Source organism: Thermobia domestica, chromosome 6, assembly GCF_964235325.1.
Source record: "Thermobia domestica chromosome 6, izTheDome1.hap1.1, whole genome shotgun sequence".
NCBI lineage: Eukaryota > Metazoa > Arthropoda > Insecta > Zygentoma > Lepismatidae > Thermobia > Thermobia domestica.
The window spans coordinates 196,559,257-196,577,558 of record NC_137459.1 but is presented as its reverse complement, the minus strand read 5'-3'; the positions used below and the strand labels follow the sequence as shown (position 1 = coordinate 196,577,558).

Here is an 18,302-nt window from a genome sequence, read left to right as displayed (position 1 = left end):
CACAGAAGACGTAATTTATTTTGAGGTGAGTTTCTTCAGATGATATTCTCAAAAATTACTAAAGCGATTTTGCTTTTATTTTATAAATAAACATAATTTCAACTCTACAATATGGCATATTACATTTCAAGTAAAAATCAACAGGGAATTGTTTAGTCTTGGAATGTTTTCTTGGAATGTGAAGTTTTCCAAAAGCTCCTATTATAATTTTGTACATATTTAACAAAGAAAGGTCTTAGTAATAAATGCAGCATAGCTTCATTTAATTTAATAAATGGGAGAGAGGAAGTTCAGTGATGTGGTCCGTACTTTTTGTTTTATTTCTTTTTAAATATACTTTTAAATGTATTTCTGGGATATTTAAATCCTTTTAAATAATAAAGAGTATTATACTCACTTAATCTAATCCAGTCTATCTCCATTTTACTATCCATAAATTAAAAAAAAAAAGTAATATTAAGAGTCCACACTCAGCTTGCCCAGGTTAAGGAAAAGAAAACAGTTGAACGAAATTTGGTGTGAAAGGAATCGTAGCAAAAGAAAAACCTAAAATTTTGATGATAAAGAAAATTATTAGTTTCATTACGGTACTAAAACGTTAAACTGATTACACCATATTTTAATAAATAGAATGTAATCATAAGGAGCCTCTCAATCATTCAATACGACTGTTGTTCTTTGTACATTTTACATGTGTAATGGTTTATTAAACGTTCTTAAATCTGTATTCTTATTATTATTATTATTATTATTATTATTATTATTATTATTATTATTATTATTATTATTATTATTATTATTATTATTATTATTATTATTTACAAAGCATTAGTAATTATTGATGTAGAACGGTTTAGAATTTTTTGCGACTTGTGCCTTCATAACCTCATTCATGGTCTCCCCAAACTTCTGTGTCTGGGTGCAGGCCTACGTCTCTACACCCAAATTTTCCTCATGTTTCTTCGTCACTCTTACGTAGAACCTATGTTTCTGTCTTATAGATTACAATATTTTACAAAAAAAAAAAAAAAGAATATCTTTTAAACTCTATTCAAGAACCAGCGAATATATTTGATCTTCCCAAATGCTTTTTTCAATTCTTCAGCAGCACTTCATGATTACTGAAACACATGGTTACTGAATACTAAGTTACAAAGATCAGATTCAATATAAATGTGTTTGCCCCAAAACTTTCTGTTACGCAGAGATGCCATTCTAAATGTAACTCCAAGAAACCCATCTGGATTATAAATTTATAATTCCAGCTTCTTGGCGATAAGGAATTGTATTTGAAAATTATGTCGAAAATTCTCTGGACGAGCAAAATGCAGTGTGGCTGTGGTAACGCGAGAGTGGAATAATATTTTGTCGTTGCATGAGATCGGTCATATTGTACAGTGTTATACGGTATAATGATAGTAAGCAGGCATGTGATTTTTTTTAAGTATAACGGATCATTATTATCAGTCCTAGAGAATAGCACTGCATATTTGAGGAGATTCAGTATGAAATGTGTATTTAAACTTTTTGAACGAGCGTTTCAGAAAATTCGTTCCCAAAACGAGTTACAGCTTTGTAAACTGAATTATTGTTCCTTAAAAACATTTCAATCTGCAGAAAACAAGAATGTAGGGATAGTACTTGATAAAATCCTACAGGAGATACAAGTATAGTTGTAAATAATACTATATAACAAAAGTCGCATGTCCAGAGCATCATATTAAATACCATAACACTATCACTATAACACCAATAAGCTATCACTATAACAAAATAACAGTAAGCCTTCCTCACGCCATGTTACTGGCAGTCTACCAGTCTACGGTGCACAGTGTTGTCAATTTTTTGTTTACCTTATTTTCGGCCAGTGTTGATATTTTGCCTGACGAAAAGTATTTCATCGGCCAATATGAACTATGACTACGGTGTACCTCTTTCGCAACAACCAAAAGGGTTAATCTCATAGAATACATACTAAAGAATACTTCACATCCTTGAAAAGGAAGATTTAAAACAAATCACACTTTCCTCTCGTTTCCTAGTTTAGTGCAGAAAAAGAAGTCATGTAATACTTGAGGAAGACTGTTATAAAAAAAATAGTGCATTTTCTGTGCAAAGCGTGTTCTAAATTAAAAATAACACTTATTCAATTTCTGATCTCAGATTGCAAATTGACGAAATTGTAATTGGCTTATATCTTTGTAAATAAAAAAGGCAGCCAAAGTAAATAGCAATGGGATATACAAAAACTAAAACAGTTTTTGAATTATTTGTACTTTTTTGTGTATTACATGTAAACAGTTTCACTGAATCAAATGATCTATCCGCTAGTTTATTAAAAAAAATGACTAACATCATGCGGAGACTTGGATGATTGAATAGAAAAGTATCTCCCCAAAGAAATATTGTATTATTTTTATCTTGTTCATCGTAGGTTGTGGCGTATAAAGCTGGTGTTACATTATTGACAAGAGTCTTTAAAGTCAAGCAGTGACGTGTGGTGCTGTTTCCGATCGGGGAATAGGTTATGTATAGTATTACACTCATTGTCAAATACAAGGTAATATTAGCATACGTTTAGCAGGGAAACATCATGTTCATGGTTTTCCTTGAGGTTATCTCGTTTCCTCCCACCTTATCATTCCGCGAATTATTTCATAATCATCCGTTTTCTTTAGCTTAAATGACATAATCGTAGAACGTTAAAGACTTCATTTCATTTTTACACGTGCTCGGCCAATATTGCGGCTGATCGATTTCAAATACTATGTGTGAATCATGGAAACCATTTTTCTACTTGCAACAATGTTCCGAATTGCTACGACTGTTATTTTGTGAAGCAATATTGCAACAAAAATGAACTGTAAATTTAATGCCGTACTTCGTTAAATATTTCCTCTGTTACAGAGCTGCTTTGGTCATTTTGAATTATATTTAAAGTTCTAGCTAACGTAGTTGATTTGAACAAATAGTTTGCAACTTTTCAATTATATCTTACAATCAAATTCAGCAGTTCAATGTAATTGCTCTCGTTCATTAACTTGCTACTCTCTATATATTATCTATATTTCAATCCCTGCTTTTCTAAAAGGTATCTGACACTAATCAGTCATTTTCTTTTTCTGCTTTTTCATTATTTTTAACTATCTCATAGCGATGTCTATAATATACTTGACTGCCAATCCTTGTCTAATCGAATGTCTTTATGCAATACTTGGATTGAGATGGTTTAGGGACTATTCATGACACTAACTATTTCCATAAAAATAATCACCGAATTCTGATTGAGTAACAGAATAAACACGGTTAATATGACAATTTATCTCTTAATGAACACACAGTTAATCGGTTCGTAGAATTATTGTTACTACTTTGAAAATGCCTAGTGTAAAATTTTGTTTTCGTTTTACATTATATAAAGTGAAGTGTAGGCCTGCCATTTAAAATAATCATACATTATCATAAAACTTGATGAACCAAAAGGACATAATTTCACTTGATCTCTCATATGATGGCTGGTTCATTCTGTGCAAAACGAAATTTTCGAATTCGTGAAATTGGAACAGCTACCACTCACATGTTCCGTTGTTGTCTTATTTTCAATGGTACAACTACTAGTACGGAAACCTAAGCCTTCCCTATTTTTCATCAAAAAGTGACACAATATCGCATACAGCGTTATACAAAAAGATAAACAAATTCATTTTCTTGTTAGCAAATTAAAGTTACATAAACAAATTGGACTGTATGATACGCTAAACTCCATTATCTCCAATGCACTGGTAGTAACAGACCAAACGCACAGCTTCCTTTGCATTGTACCTATGTTCGTGTCTGTTCGACTTTATTCGGGAGAAAACATCCCTCTCAGAGCAATTACTTAGAGTCCCTATATCCTAACCCGTAGATAGAGTTGCAGCAATTGTAGGCATTAATTTTTGGTCTTTATGAAGCCTTTCTAGCAGGGCCAGGTATGATCACAATATTTACTGATGTTAAAAGATAGTTTTTAGAAGGGACCACTTATTTATTCCCGCATTTCCTTCTGATCTAGCGATCAGTGTGCTCTGGGCCCCGTGTTCAATTCCCAATGAGTGAGTCTTCAAATTTGAACGCACTACAGTTGTTCAAATTCCACCTTAAACAGTAGTTGCACCTCTCATGTAGTCTTGATACTGAAATGGACGCTAAACTCCAATCTAATCAACGATTTATTTATTTATTTATTTTCTTCCTTTTTTATTTATTATTCGTTTATTTTTCGCTATTTTAACATGGTACCAAACAACGCCGAAGAGATAAATGGTATAGTTAGATTTACAAGGCTGGATTTCAGTTATTTTACTCATAACTTTTGAAACCAAATAAGTTATTTGCTTCACAAACCAAACCATAATCAATAATGATATTTTTATATAAAAATTATAGTTTATTAAGCTGTTTTACAAATATTTCTATAAATTTATTAGAATTTCTTTATTAACAATCCCAATATCAAGATTGTAAAAGGCAACTAAATACTTTAAGCATAAAACATGTATTTGTTTCGGGTCTATGTAACCATTGAAGAAATGCATTATTTAAATACCAGAGTGACTTGGAATATAATTCACAGGGAATATATTCTTTCTTTTTATGTCTATTCTTGAAAAATAAATTAAAATTGTAGTTCATTTACTACGCATTAATCAAGTTATTCAAGGAAATAAGTTGTTGTTCACTCATATCAAAATCCGGAGATCATAGTTTTGATCACATTCCGTGACATTTTGATTGGAGTTTTGTGTTTTCCTTAGAATCCCCAACACCAAACTGCTTTTTTTTTTTTTTTTTTTTTTTACCTATCCGCAAAAGCAACGTAAGGTATGCTAAAGACAGATAATTACTATACCATTCTCCCACCCCAAAAAGGTTTCGAAAATTCAATTGCAAAAAATGAAAATTATAAAACTTCTTGTTTCTTCTTTTTTCTTTTTCTTTCTCTTTCTCTCTTTTTACTAACTCTCTCTTCGCAGAATTTAAGAAAGACAACTGTATTTAAAGCTTGGTGGTGGATTAACCTTGTAGATTTGATTATGAAATTTAATAACTTAAATTATTGTAGGTTATTGTCGCCTTCACCAATGATATTATGGGATTTGTTTTCAGTCTTCTTCAATTCGAAATACTCATAATTGCTCAATAATATAATATGGAAAAGTTATATTGAAACAAAGTTTCATTTAAAAAAAAGTGTGTATTATTAGTTGTTAATCTACTTCATTTTACTTAGCGTGTACAGTTCAGAGATCCGCATGGGAGGGCGTGGGGACCTCTAATATGCTACTGGTACTCAGAGCAACAAGAAAACTGAACTGAGCGCATGCTTACGAGATTTGTATCCAGGTCACGCTACTCCAGACGAAAAACTATATATACACCAATCATTTCTGAAACCAATTAGTTGTCATGGTTAACTAGTGGATAACGGTGCTTTCTTCATAGTGTGTGTTGTTTTTAACAATGGCCCGCTTCCGTTTCGTAAGTACATCTTAATATTATCAATGTATGTTTTTGAGATGCGCGCCTCAATGTAGCTCTTACCCCCTCACCGTTGTCCTTAGACGCAACATGATGAATGAAAGTGAAATCATTTAGTAAAGCAGTGGTGTTATCATTTTCTAGGAATACCTAAGATTGGTTTACTATTAATAAACAAATTAATTAATCATTAGTGTCTATAAAGAAGTCAAATTATTTATTTTGTGATCGGAAAACATAGTGCATTCCCAAATCATATAGAAATCAAATTATCCTGTAATTACGATATCGAGTGCTTGATTCAGAGGTCTGATATACAAAATAGTACTTGTATTACAAGGGTCATTTTTAAGAGTGCAAAAAAAATCTTTTTCGCCATTGCACTTGTCATTTTTGAAGTCTAAGACAGCACAAGCCAGTGTCACTTAAGTAATACCTTCTCTCAAATATTGATGTAAATTTAAGAAAGTACAATAGCTATATAATTCGGTGACAACAATACAAAAGAGCATACTACAGACTGAATAAAAAATCTAATGCCTGCATTTACCTATGGGGATATTAACTTCAATATGTTTGCCCGAGAATAGTAAGGGAATATTTAAAAGACAAGATTCAAAACCATAATCCTGTGACGAATTAGCGAAGGACAAAAGTCTTGTCCTTTTAATCTTTACAGGTCAGTTTTCAATTGTTATTTTCCTTTTCATTTTCATGAAAGTGATATAGCCCTCCGCGCTGGTCTAGTGTCTAGCGCACGGGCGTCGTTAGCGGGGGGTCATGGGGACGCGACGCCCAGATTTTAGTCAAATGTATTTATAGAAACTAAGACAACTTCGTATATATAACTTTTGTCAGAAAGAGGATTTTGATTTTTGATTCATCCGACCCATCCAGATTTGAAAAGCTAACGACACCAGTGTCTAGCGCATGCGCCTTTGGTGTATGTGATCACGGGTTTGATTCTCGATGGGAGAACATTAAAATTTGAACACATTTCGGTGGTTCGGATTCCACCTTAAACTGCAGATCCACGTTTCATATAGCCCGAGTGCTAAAAGAAAAAGGGACGCTAATCTTCCACAAACAATTGTAAGTAGCATTAAATCTGAGATTTTTTCTTGATCTTCTTCCTATATGCATATGATGTATGTGTATTGAAGTAATAAAGCGTAAGTTACAGCTTTTATAGTATTCATGACCTACAACATATGCTCTCTGGATGATCCATGTAGCTGATATGTAATGTACGTAATCCCGATGGGTAAAAGTTTCTTTCTCTGCCTTTACGTATCGTGAGTAAAATAGAGAACTGAATTAAGAACTTGCGGTCTGCTTTTCACAAAACTCGAAACTTTCCCAATTGATCGTAGGGTGTTTGTCCGGCAAGGGCTAGAGTTCAAAAGATACAACTAGATGTACAGGGTGTATCAAAAGTCCAGGGCCATACACCAGCTCCGTTATGAGTAAAAATAGGAAAAATGGAAAGAGAGGAAAGTTGTTGAAACTAGGTGGTTTTCAACCCAAAAGAGTGGAATCTCTCCAATTGCACCAGCCATTTGGCTCCACACTGGTAATGTGATTAATGTTAAATGAAAAAGCAGCGTTGCCAATTCAGCAGGTTGTTCCTTTGGTCCGTCACATATCAACAATACAACGTTGTTGAGAAATGGATTTAAGATGCTCTAGGTCCTTTCACACAACAATGTGCACATTAACCTTGTCACTTTTCGTACCCTTACGTTCCGTGAGAGCATTCAATTGAGTTGGAAACATTGCTTTTTCATTTAACATAGTGCACCTTACATGTGTAGAGCCCAAATGTCTGGTGCGATACAAAAAACTCCACCATTTTACATTAAAAATAAGCTATTTTAATAACTTTCTTCTCTTTTTAAGCTTTTAATCTTTATTCATAATGGAGTTGGCTATGGCTCCGGACTTTTGATACACCCGATATATGACCTGAACCAATCATTAAATGACTCAGTGTGAACCCGTGTCCACTGATAAAGCTCTTAATCCTTTGTAGACTTTTCTGAAAATGGAATACAAAACCCTCGATTATATCTCTTTTCGTAACCTTCGTTCAGAATTGATACACAAATTCGCACTTTCCTATATCAAGCATTAGTGTCATGAATTATAACAATATTAAATTACACTCTCTGTCGTTACGGTTCAATATGGGCTATGGTCATTTAGGCAATTTTCTGTTCGGTGATATGGAATTACAGAAATATATAGATTAGATCGATCGAAAGAAACTGAAAATATAAAATTCTATGGTAATTAGGATAAATAATGCGCGTAAAATGGGTAATCAATTTCAAGAGCTCTTCGAATTTGTCAACTAAATTTTATGCATGAGGTAAAAAGGAAAAGAAATAAGTTAAACATGTTAAGTAAAAACTGAGATTCATTTAGAAACAAACTTATTCTTAAATCTTTATTTATATACGAACTTTCAATTTCATCCGTGGGCTACCTGGAAAGCAAAACTCGAATTAAGTGTAAGTGTAGTTGCATATGTAGTAGGCAACATCTCATGGCAGCGTCGATTCGAATTTGTAATAATTGAAAGTTTGGTACCAAATTACAAACGACTATAAATATAAAGAATCGCGATAATTGAAATATTCTTGTAATTGATCGATTTCCATCACCATTATTTCTGGTTTTAAGACTTGAATTTGCTATTCCCTAATTCAAACAGCTTGCCAATTGTTTCACGATGGTAGATTTGTTAGAATTACTTAGAAAGTGTTTCAAAAAATGTGAACTTTTCAAGTAATTTTATTTATTAACCTAATTCTTTAACCTTAGAAAGGAACAAAATGATATGCTATGTGCTAACATGCATTCTTTTCATATATCAGGAGATTATATTACCATTTAAAAAATAACTAAGTTTCAAATATAATTGTAAAGCCATTTTAGAGTAAAACTAGCCTTTGTCTAGCTGGGGGCTCCTCCATCAGAACCCCGCGTTTACTCAGCCTACGGCGTCGCACCTCTTAAACCCACAATTCTACTAAATTTCAAGTTTCTTTTCCCATTTCAACTACGTTAAAGATAAGATTTTGTATCCCAAGAAACCGCCTTCCTTTAGATCCCTTAAAGACTAAAAATATTATCTTTTTTGCAAATTTCCTGTGGGTTAGTCCCGAAGAGCTACGATCATGCCAAATTTCATCATTTTAATCCTGCCGGAAAAGCCTAAACATTTTGGGATGTAAAAGGTGTTCCATATAAATAACATGGGTAAGATTTTTCAGTTCCCTATAAAACCACTTTATGGTTGGAAATTTTTACAGAATTTGAAGTTTCTATTCCAATTCCAAGTACATAACATATGAGATGATAGGTCCAAAAACGTCCATTTAAATAACATGGGGAATTTCTTCATCATTCCTTTAGACCCCCTGAAAATAAAAGATATTCACTTTTGGCAATTTTCCTGTTGGTTAGTCCCGGAAAGCTACACTCATGCCAACGTCAACCGGAAGCACCCCTCTATGTCAGTTCATGTAGTTTTATATATAGTTCGGATAAATTAATAATGTCTGAGAAGAAAATAGGTCAAATTATCCGTATCTTGATTGAGGAGGTAGTTTTGTAGTTTTCGTTAAATAATAATAATAATAATAATAATAATAATAATAATAATAATAATAATAATAATAATAATAATAATAATAATAATAATAATAATAATAATAATTCTTTGGATTTTCGCAGTATATGAAAACCTCTTATTGGGAAAATGTACGGTGGCGCAGTGGTAAACAGCTTACCTCTGGTGCATGCGGTCCTTGGTTCGATCCCCCATCAAGTATGTTTGTGGTGAGCAACGTTGTGTCAGTGGGTTCCCTCAAAGTGTTACCTCCAACATTCTCATTCCACCAATCCTTCCATAATCCTTAAGCATAGATTTAACCAAATTACAGGTACAGCCTGTAAGGTGAATTTATACAATTTAGGATCCCTACACGATTTACAAGTGTTTTGTTATAGTCGAGATTTCCAAAAAGTCACTTTAGAACCACAAGATAATTACTGTCGGTATTGAACATTGTTTTCCACATTCAATTTGTACATTACAGGAAACGTTATCTCTCAGATTTGAGATTAATCAGGGGTTCATTAACAATATAAATTAATTAATCATTATATCTAGGAGTCATGAAAGTTGGATCCAAAACTGATCTGTAGACGTTCGACTTGAGGACGTTAATGGAGTGAGGAACATCACTTTGAATAAAAGAAAATGAAATAAAATCTTTCAGTTTAACGTCTCAAGATTATGCCCTTGAGACTAAGAGAGACAGTTGATTAAATAAGTTAGGGATACTGAGCTAAATGAAGCAGGTGGTGATGCTTATATCAGGTTCGAAAAGTCTCGTGTTGTAAAGATCGTTCTAGATAGACTTGGCTTAAGTTAATTGAATGTCATGATGACATCTCCGTAAAATTTTCACAGTTGACTAGATCATTGGAGTACTAAGCAAATTGGTTATCTTGTTTCGGTAAAATATATTACATGAAACTCCTATTTACAATATAATATACATATTGTGGTGTTCTTAGGTAGCATACATCATGTAGTCTTTATCAATGGTCCTCAAATCTATTTACTTATTTTCTTTCCATCCAAAAGGCAAACGTTTGTATGCAGTAGGTGTAAATCACGCTTGCCAACAAATCATACTGAAATGCGTGAAAATTGACTTGTGAAAATATCAAATTCTTTTATTCAAACTTCAGGTAATAATATATCCATCGTGAGTAGACAGTTTATCAATCCAGGTAGGTGGAGCTGAATAATGAAAAGTAACTTCAGTATTGTTGTTGTTAATATCAAATTATAAACACACAGTATTCAATTAGATGTCATGTAAAGTAGAACACTGTCATTGCTCTAATTGATCATGTTCCTACCAAGCATGTTTCTTTCCTTTCCCTATTCATAATGTTATTTCCTTATCCCCTCGGGGACCGACAATGGAACATTTAACAATATAAGTACTTTTACTTTCCTTTCATACAAATTCGACCTTATCACAGAAATCCCACGCAAATTCAAACGTCATATATTTATCATTTTTGCAAAAAAGTGTCTATTAAACAATGCAATTTGAAAGAATTAAGGTTTTGTAAGTTGATGCAACGAAGACACATAACATTATCAGGTCTATCCAGTGGTCAGATACTAATATGCAAGGAAATACTTTCAAAGATGAAATTCAGATACCTTACGATATATCTCAGTAAGTTGTTTGTCGTAGCGTTCTTGCTTCGTAATTACGAAGTCACGAGTTCGAAATCGATGTTCAGTATTACTAACGGTTATTATCCTATGTTTTTTTTCCTTAGTCCCATCAGGCGAATACCGAATGGTATATTTGCATATAGGTCTGGGAAACTTTGTTTCCCTTCCTTCTGCATTATTGTTTTAGTTAGTTGTTGATTATTCATGATACCAGTATAAATTTGCATCTCAGACTCTATCTCAAAGATAGTTAAATAAACAAGTATGTTCCGAAAGATACAAAAAACTATACTTATGAATAAGTGTTGCACGAAAACAATTTGTATTTTTTATTCAATCTAAATGTATAGCTAATAAAAGTTCATGCAATATTTCTAAATGTTTAATTATCTATACTTTATAATAATATTTTACATTATACCTACACTATAGCAATTTTATCAAAACATTCAGCGGCATGAATGTAAATGTGGTATTATATAAACATATTAATATGTTGCTTTTTGTCCAACAATTCTCTCCGAAGTTCGGAAGAATGTGAATCTAGATCAAACTGGCATTCTTAAGTCATGAGTTTCCTTATGGAACACATCTCTAGATGCTTTTGTTTTATGAATATTCTGTTTTTCACCCCCTCCCCCACACAACAAGTTTCGTCCGTGTACTTGGTTTATGCATTTTTGATTTGTACAACCTGGCATACAGCTAGAAAATACTCATATTTTCTGAAGCAATATGTTCCGATTTATCAACTTTCGTGCTTCTATTTCCAGTGATTGGGAATCAAACCTTTCAAGCACTGGACATAAAAGCTAGAAATTCGGTGTATTGGGGTTTATTATTTGAGTATGAATATAGGTCTATCATCCACTACCTATTAATGGTAAGTTTTCTCATCTAGTTTTCCGCAGAATTTACTCTTAAATTTTGCTCTATTCATTAGTTCCGTCGAGACAACGTATAAGAAGTACATAGGAGAGTTATCCCTATCGGTGGAATAGTTCTGAAGCTAGTGTCCAGACAACATGGAAAACATGTGTAGGACCAGACAAAATATTATACAAGATAAACAAAAGAAAATAGATTACATTTCTTTGTTAATAGGCGTTGGACTACCTATGTATTTAGTCAATACAACTCATATTTTATTTTAAATATAGATAAATTCAACTTAATTTATTCTTGAGAGATGCGTTGGCTCTCAGTGGTAGAGTGATCACCTCTGGTGCTAAGGTTTCCAAGTGATCCTGCGCCATGTGAGTTAGGATGGACGATCACCCAAGATAATATTCATGAGTTTTTTCGGGGATCTCCGTTTCCCCCCACATTCTAACTTTTCCCATTCTCCCATAATCATTGACTGGACGATTACTGTTTTCCTATCATGAGCTGTTGTAAATTTGTCTTGAGTATTTTAGTATTGATTTTTTCAGTATCGCAGATCTTTTTATGAATTTATCTCTGTAGACTAGTTTATTTTGATGAAAACAGGGTGTTTATAATCTTTAATCAATTCTAATCTCATTCTTGCTGTAGTGGGGATTTTTGTTTAGACATTTTTTTTTCTAGTTGTTGACCTTCCTTGATATTCTGTTTTGACTCTTTAAGTCACCGTTGTCTCTTGTTATGAAGTATTGTCATGTATAGTGGATGTTGTTTAAGAACGATGTAAAACTTGGCTGCTAAGGTATAATTTCTGCTGAACGAATGTCAATGGTTTTGTATATTGGTTAAGTTATTCAATTTGTACTAGTTTCTATTTAAATTAATGCGTATTCTATCGACATAAAAAAACACAAGCAAATAAGATGAAAGAAAGATAAAAGAATAGTTAAGACCAGTTAGAAAGGTAAAAGGTTAATTTTTTCTCCCTCTTAAGGAACACAAATAAATAGCCCTTACAACAATCTGATCTTCACATTATTGTGTCCAACTCATTGTGTCCCATTGTGAATTATGCAAATATAAAGGGCAACTAAATTGCAATTTGATTTTTTAAAAATCCTTTGCATGTGACCGATTCAAAACTGGGAATCTCGAACCTATAACTAATAACACTAATACTTTCTTTCAGTAACATAGTTTGCTTACTAACATGCTAATGCACAGATGGTTATCAAAATAATGGAAGCATGTAGTTTGCAAAGATGTAAAAGGCGATAATACTCAGGATACATGTGTAGCGCTTGGTCGTTGCTAGTGGTACGTTAGGTGATCTTCTGTACTACGTCAGAAGTAGTATTCTAATATTCATCATAAGAATATTTAGTACATCATACAAATTCATCATAAGAATTAATACGAAGCAAGAACGCTACGACAAACAACTTACTGAGATACATCGTAAAGTATCTGACCACTGGGTAGACCTAATAAAGTTATGTGTCTTCGTTGCATCAAGTAACAAAACCTTAATTCTTTCAAATTACATTGTTTAATAGACACTTTTTTGCAGAAATGATAAATTGCACGTTTGAATTTGCGGGGATTTCTGTGATAAGGTCGAATTTGTATGAAAGAAAAGTAAAAGTACAGATATTGTTAAATGTTCCATTGTCGGTGTCCCCGAGGGGATAAGGAAACAATACTAACCTTATTATTATTATTGTTTTGTTCTTTTATGTTTAAAACAGAAAAATGTAGATGAAATAATTTTAAAAAAATAATACTGGTATATTTAGTCACCTATGCTACAGGAATTATCAAAACCACACTCTGGCAGCCAGGTGAATTTTGTTTCACATTGTAAAACTACAATTGATTTCTGAACTATAGTGATTCAATATTGGCACCAGAAGTGCGAATTGAATCACTTTCGGTTTCAACAGATTGATAATTGTGAATATGGAACATATTCAGGGAACGTTGAATCCTCTAGTTGGTTGGTTGGTTGAAATTTAGGGTCCCTTTACAGCCCTGAGGCTATATAAGTAGTGGATCTACAGGTAAAGATGTAATTAGAACCACCTTAATGTATTTCAATTTCAAGGCTCTCCTATCAAATATCAAATCCGGAACCCCGTGCAACAAAAACACATTGAATCCCCTATCTGTTGTAACTGCGAATCACTGTTGAAACGTTGGTACAGGAAACCGTTCTTTGTTAACTCATACCGTTTTCGTTTCCTGAGGATCCAGTATTGAAAGAGGAAATGGTAGAAATCTGGTTTTAATACAGATATAAATGTGAATATATAACATCAAAAAATAATATTGGAACATAGAAATCAGGCCAGAAAAGAAAACAAATTTTAAATAAATAGTTTTACAGTTTTTGCTCTCTGGGGATCCAATTTACGCCTAGAGACCGAAAACAGTAGAACTCAACTATTATGAGTTTTAATCGGGGAACAAGAACGAACATAAAATATAATCTTGGAACATTAAATTCATATCAGTAAACTATTCTCTTATCGCTTTTTCTCTATGAAGAGTCAATATTGAAACCGGTAATGTTGGGTTTGTGGCTTCAATAGAGGCATAAATGATTATGATAATTACATCATAAAGTATTATTGATTCTTGTTGTAAACTACTACCAGCAAATCTGAATAGCCGTGTTTACTAAACTCTGTTCACCAAAGTGTCTGCTAGAAAAAAATATGATAATTCTCTGAGAAAATTATTCTCTGTGCGTATTTAAAATGTCCCAAGTATTCACTTCACAAAATTTTTAAGCCTAATGTACTGACAATTATAATTTTACACACTTATCTTTCCAATTTGCTACCCAAAGTTCTTACTTATAAATTGTAATTCTTAATCCATTGGCACACATGTTTTCTAGAAATCAAGATGCGTTCAGGCAGGGTTTTTCTAGTTATTTTACAGAAAAAGTGACACACAGCAGATTATATTTTATACGCTGAGAAAAATCCGTTCTTTGGACAGCAATATATTGTACAAATATACGGAATCCTCTTACTTACTACAGAAATCAGTACGGAGCATACGTTATCCGTATGCTACATAGGCACTGCCCTTAGATGCTACATCAAGCTGTTGTGGGATGTCTGATATCTAACAGTCCTCCTTATATTGCATATATATATGTATGTTACCTTCGTCAGCTATATGTTATATATGTCCATTTGTATATGAGATCCTCACCGCCTACATTGTTTCATACGGAAAGTACGTATAGATGGAACACTTATACAGAAAGTGTTATGAAACATGCGTTTTCAGTTGTACGTTTGCTGTACGTTAAATCCAAAAACTACAGGATTTACAAATGTAACATACGATTTCAGGTACACCACATATATTTTTTTCTCAGTGTAGTCATTTAGGACCAATAACAAAGTCCTGTATAGTTACCATCTGTTAATGAGCAATGAAAGTCCATAGTAATGGAGTTTTCAACATACGCATTAACATTAGTACAGGGAAACGGGGCAGGATGTGAAACGGAAAACTTCCGTAAGTCTGGATTTTGTCCTTTTACGAACATACGGAACTTATCCGTAAGTCTGCCCCAATTGATTAAGGAAATGCATCGTAGATGTCTACCCCTATTCTGGTCGTCAGTTGAATATTGTTTGATTTTCTTCTTTATGGACTCTTATTAAATTTATTTTGCTTTTCATCTCCTACTTCTTTTCTCATATTGCTACTACTACTACTACTACTACTACTACTACTACTACTACTACTACTACTACTACTACTACTACTACTACTAATAATAATAATAATAATAATAATAATAATAATAATAATAATAATAATAATAATTATTATTATTATTATTATTATTATTATTATTATTATTATTATTATTATTATTATTATAGTTAGATATTTTATATATAGATTTAGCAAAAGCTTTTGACTCTGTACCACATTTCCCTTTATTCGATTAGTTCTCTAATATCGGCTCCAAGGTTTCATAAATTGGGAGGCAGGGTTGCTATTCTTAGATCATAGGTACTCACTGAAATTCCGTTCTTAAGAGGATAAAAATTATGTTTGACCAGCCATACTCAGTCTCTAAACTGCCAAAACAACGGTCTAAAATTCTGTATATGTGACTTGTTTTAATGTTATTAATAGGGAGAGGGGTGAATCGGTCTCAAGGATCTTCTTTTGATCTACCAGAAGTAACCCTTCAACGGCAAAATGTAACGGCACTACCTTAGGTATCTGGAGGCTTTGTGCTTTACTATGAACTTTTTATTTATAACCATGAATTCAATCTATATCATTTGACGGGGTAGCACAAAAATATATTGTGCTGATTGAAATGTGGCTAAGTCATAAATTTTTATAGATGATTTTCATAACATTGAATGTACCTGTTGTTTTTAGGTGTGAGGATATTTTCTTCGATCTCTATTTTACAGAATATCGTACTAGGGCTTATTTTGAAAAGTTATTTTATTTGTTAATGGTTTCCTCTAAAAATATCCATGAATTTTATTAGTCTTCTGTTTTCGGATTTTTTAAAATGTTTTTTTCTAGCTTTTAATTTTGGGAAAAGTCATTCAGGGACAATTTTGTGAAAAGTCATTGAGGAACAATTTTGTGATAAATTGAGTGAACTCACGAGAAATGAGAATTTCTGTCAATAAGTATCTTAAAACCAGAAGTTTCCATGCCTTGAGCTGAATTTGTGTTTCTTCATAAAATTTGTTTGAGAGATAGTATGATCTTTAAACATAGTTGTTTCGTTAGAGCTTGTTCTACATAGTTTATGCATAACTTTTCGGATCGTGTTCGCTGGCACTTGAAGTTTTTCTGATATACTACGTACTTTAAAAGTGATTTGCACAGATTTTCCGTAGCTTACATTTTTTGTAATTCATTTTTACTGGAATATTTCTTCATAGTCTTGTAGAAGAGGTTTTACGATATTCTTCATATAAATTCTGTACATGGTTTCTAAATATCTTACCTGCATTTATCATCAACATATTCAGTTAAACTAGAAATGCAATAAAACCTGTATATTCTTTTGTGAAGGCTCAAACCGTTGTACGTTTATATATATATAATCAATAAATACATATCGGAATTAGTGAAAATCGAATCTAGATTTACTCCTTTCTCATTGTATACGGTAAAACTTATACTAGAAGGGAAGTATAAATTGAAGTGAAACTTGGACCAAAAAATTAATTTTGTCAATCATTATTTCAAACCAAAAATATACTAGTGTGTGAGCAACGCTAATATTCAAACTTCAAAATGTTTGAGTTACTGGTTGCAGAAACATCTAAGAGAAAATATTTAGATATTCTTAGTTCTTATTATAAACGGAAGACGCCTCAGTCTGTCAGTCAAGCTAATTCCCAATAGTTCACAGTCAAGTTAATAGCTGTCACTAGCTGCGCTATCTCTTACCTAAGGCCGAAATATGTCGCCAGCGTGCAGGAATTTGAACACAATCCCAAGGCTTGGGACAAACAATGAGTCAATAATAATAATAATAATAATAATAGTAATAATAATAATAATAATAATAATAATAATAATAATAATAATAATAATAATAATAATAATAATAATAATAATAATAATGACTCTTTGTAAGGTGTTTGCCAGCATTAACCTTTTTGTTATTTGGGAATCGGTAGTCGAGTTAGTCAAGTCTATCTGTAACTTAATGTCTTTAGTTCTGCCTTGTAAGACATATAATAATGTAGTAAGGATAGATAAATGCCAAGAACGCAAACTTAAAATCACACTTCATGGAAGTACAGTCCGCTGTATTAACTCAAATATATTAATAACTAGGCCTAGTTGTGGTTTGATCCTCGATAGGACAAATGTAGTTTAGATCTACGTAAAACAAGTTTTGTCTTTACCTGTACCTGGAGAACCGGGCTCGATTCCCGGCTGGAGCTCATGTGGTTCGAATATCACGTAAGCTAGAGGTTCACGTCTCATATAGCTTTGCTGCTGAATGGGACGCTAAACTCAAATAAAGTCTTATTCTTACCTATACGTTATACAGTTATTGAGTTTTGCTGGATACATATCATTTTCATGTAGAAGTACAAAAGTGAAAACGGTTTAGTTTTAAGAATTCAAAGGATAACAGAGAATGGATGCTGCTCAAATTTCATTCAGTTCAACGTACTTAAGTTCTCTAGGACAAACACAAACTTCTTGTCTTATGCAATTAGTATGCATGTCTAGCAGAGTACAATCCTTACAGTCACGAGAAGACAAGTACCTCGTATTTAATTTTATTTCATCTACGGTTCTTCCAACAGCAATAGAGTCACGACAGAGTTTGAACCACACCTTCCACGTCAGACGTGCTTTTACCTTCTCGCCATTAATTACAATCGAGAACACTAACACACAAGACAACTGGTTCTGTCTCAATATTGCGACACAATTCGGAGTAAAATCAAGTTGCTATATAAATACATAGAAACGTACACATTAAGACATATACATTTTTTGTAGAACCATAAACGCAAACAAACATTTAAAAATAAAAAAATCATATGTCAGAATGGCCTATAATTTCTGATGAATGATTGGTGGCATACTGCAG

General features: G+C 32.7%; 1 protein-coding gene across 1 annotated transcript in view; it reads left to right on the top strand.

Annotated features, from left to right (window-relative positions):
* The first annotated feature begins 5,441 nt into the window (after positions 1–5,441).
* The window catches only part of LOC145688386 (uncharacterized), a 55,977-nt gene continuing 43,116 nt past the window's right edge, over positions 5,442–18,302 (top strand). The window contains exon 1 of the mRNA XM_081762557.1: positions 5,442–5,520. Coding sequence (XP_081618683.1) covers positions 5,503–5,520 — 18 coding nt within the window. The 5' untranslated portion in view covers positions 5,442–5,502. The remainder of the gene's footprint in view (positions 5,521–18,302) is intronic.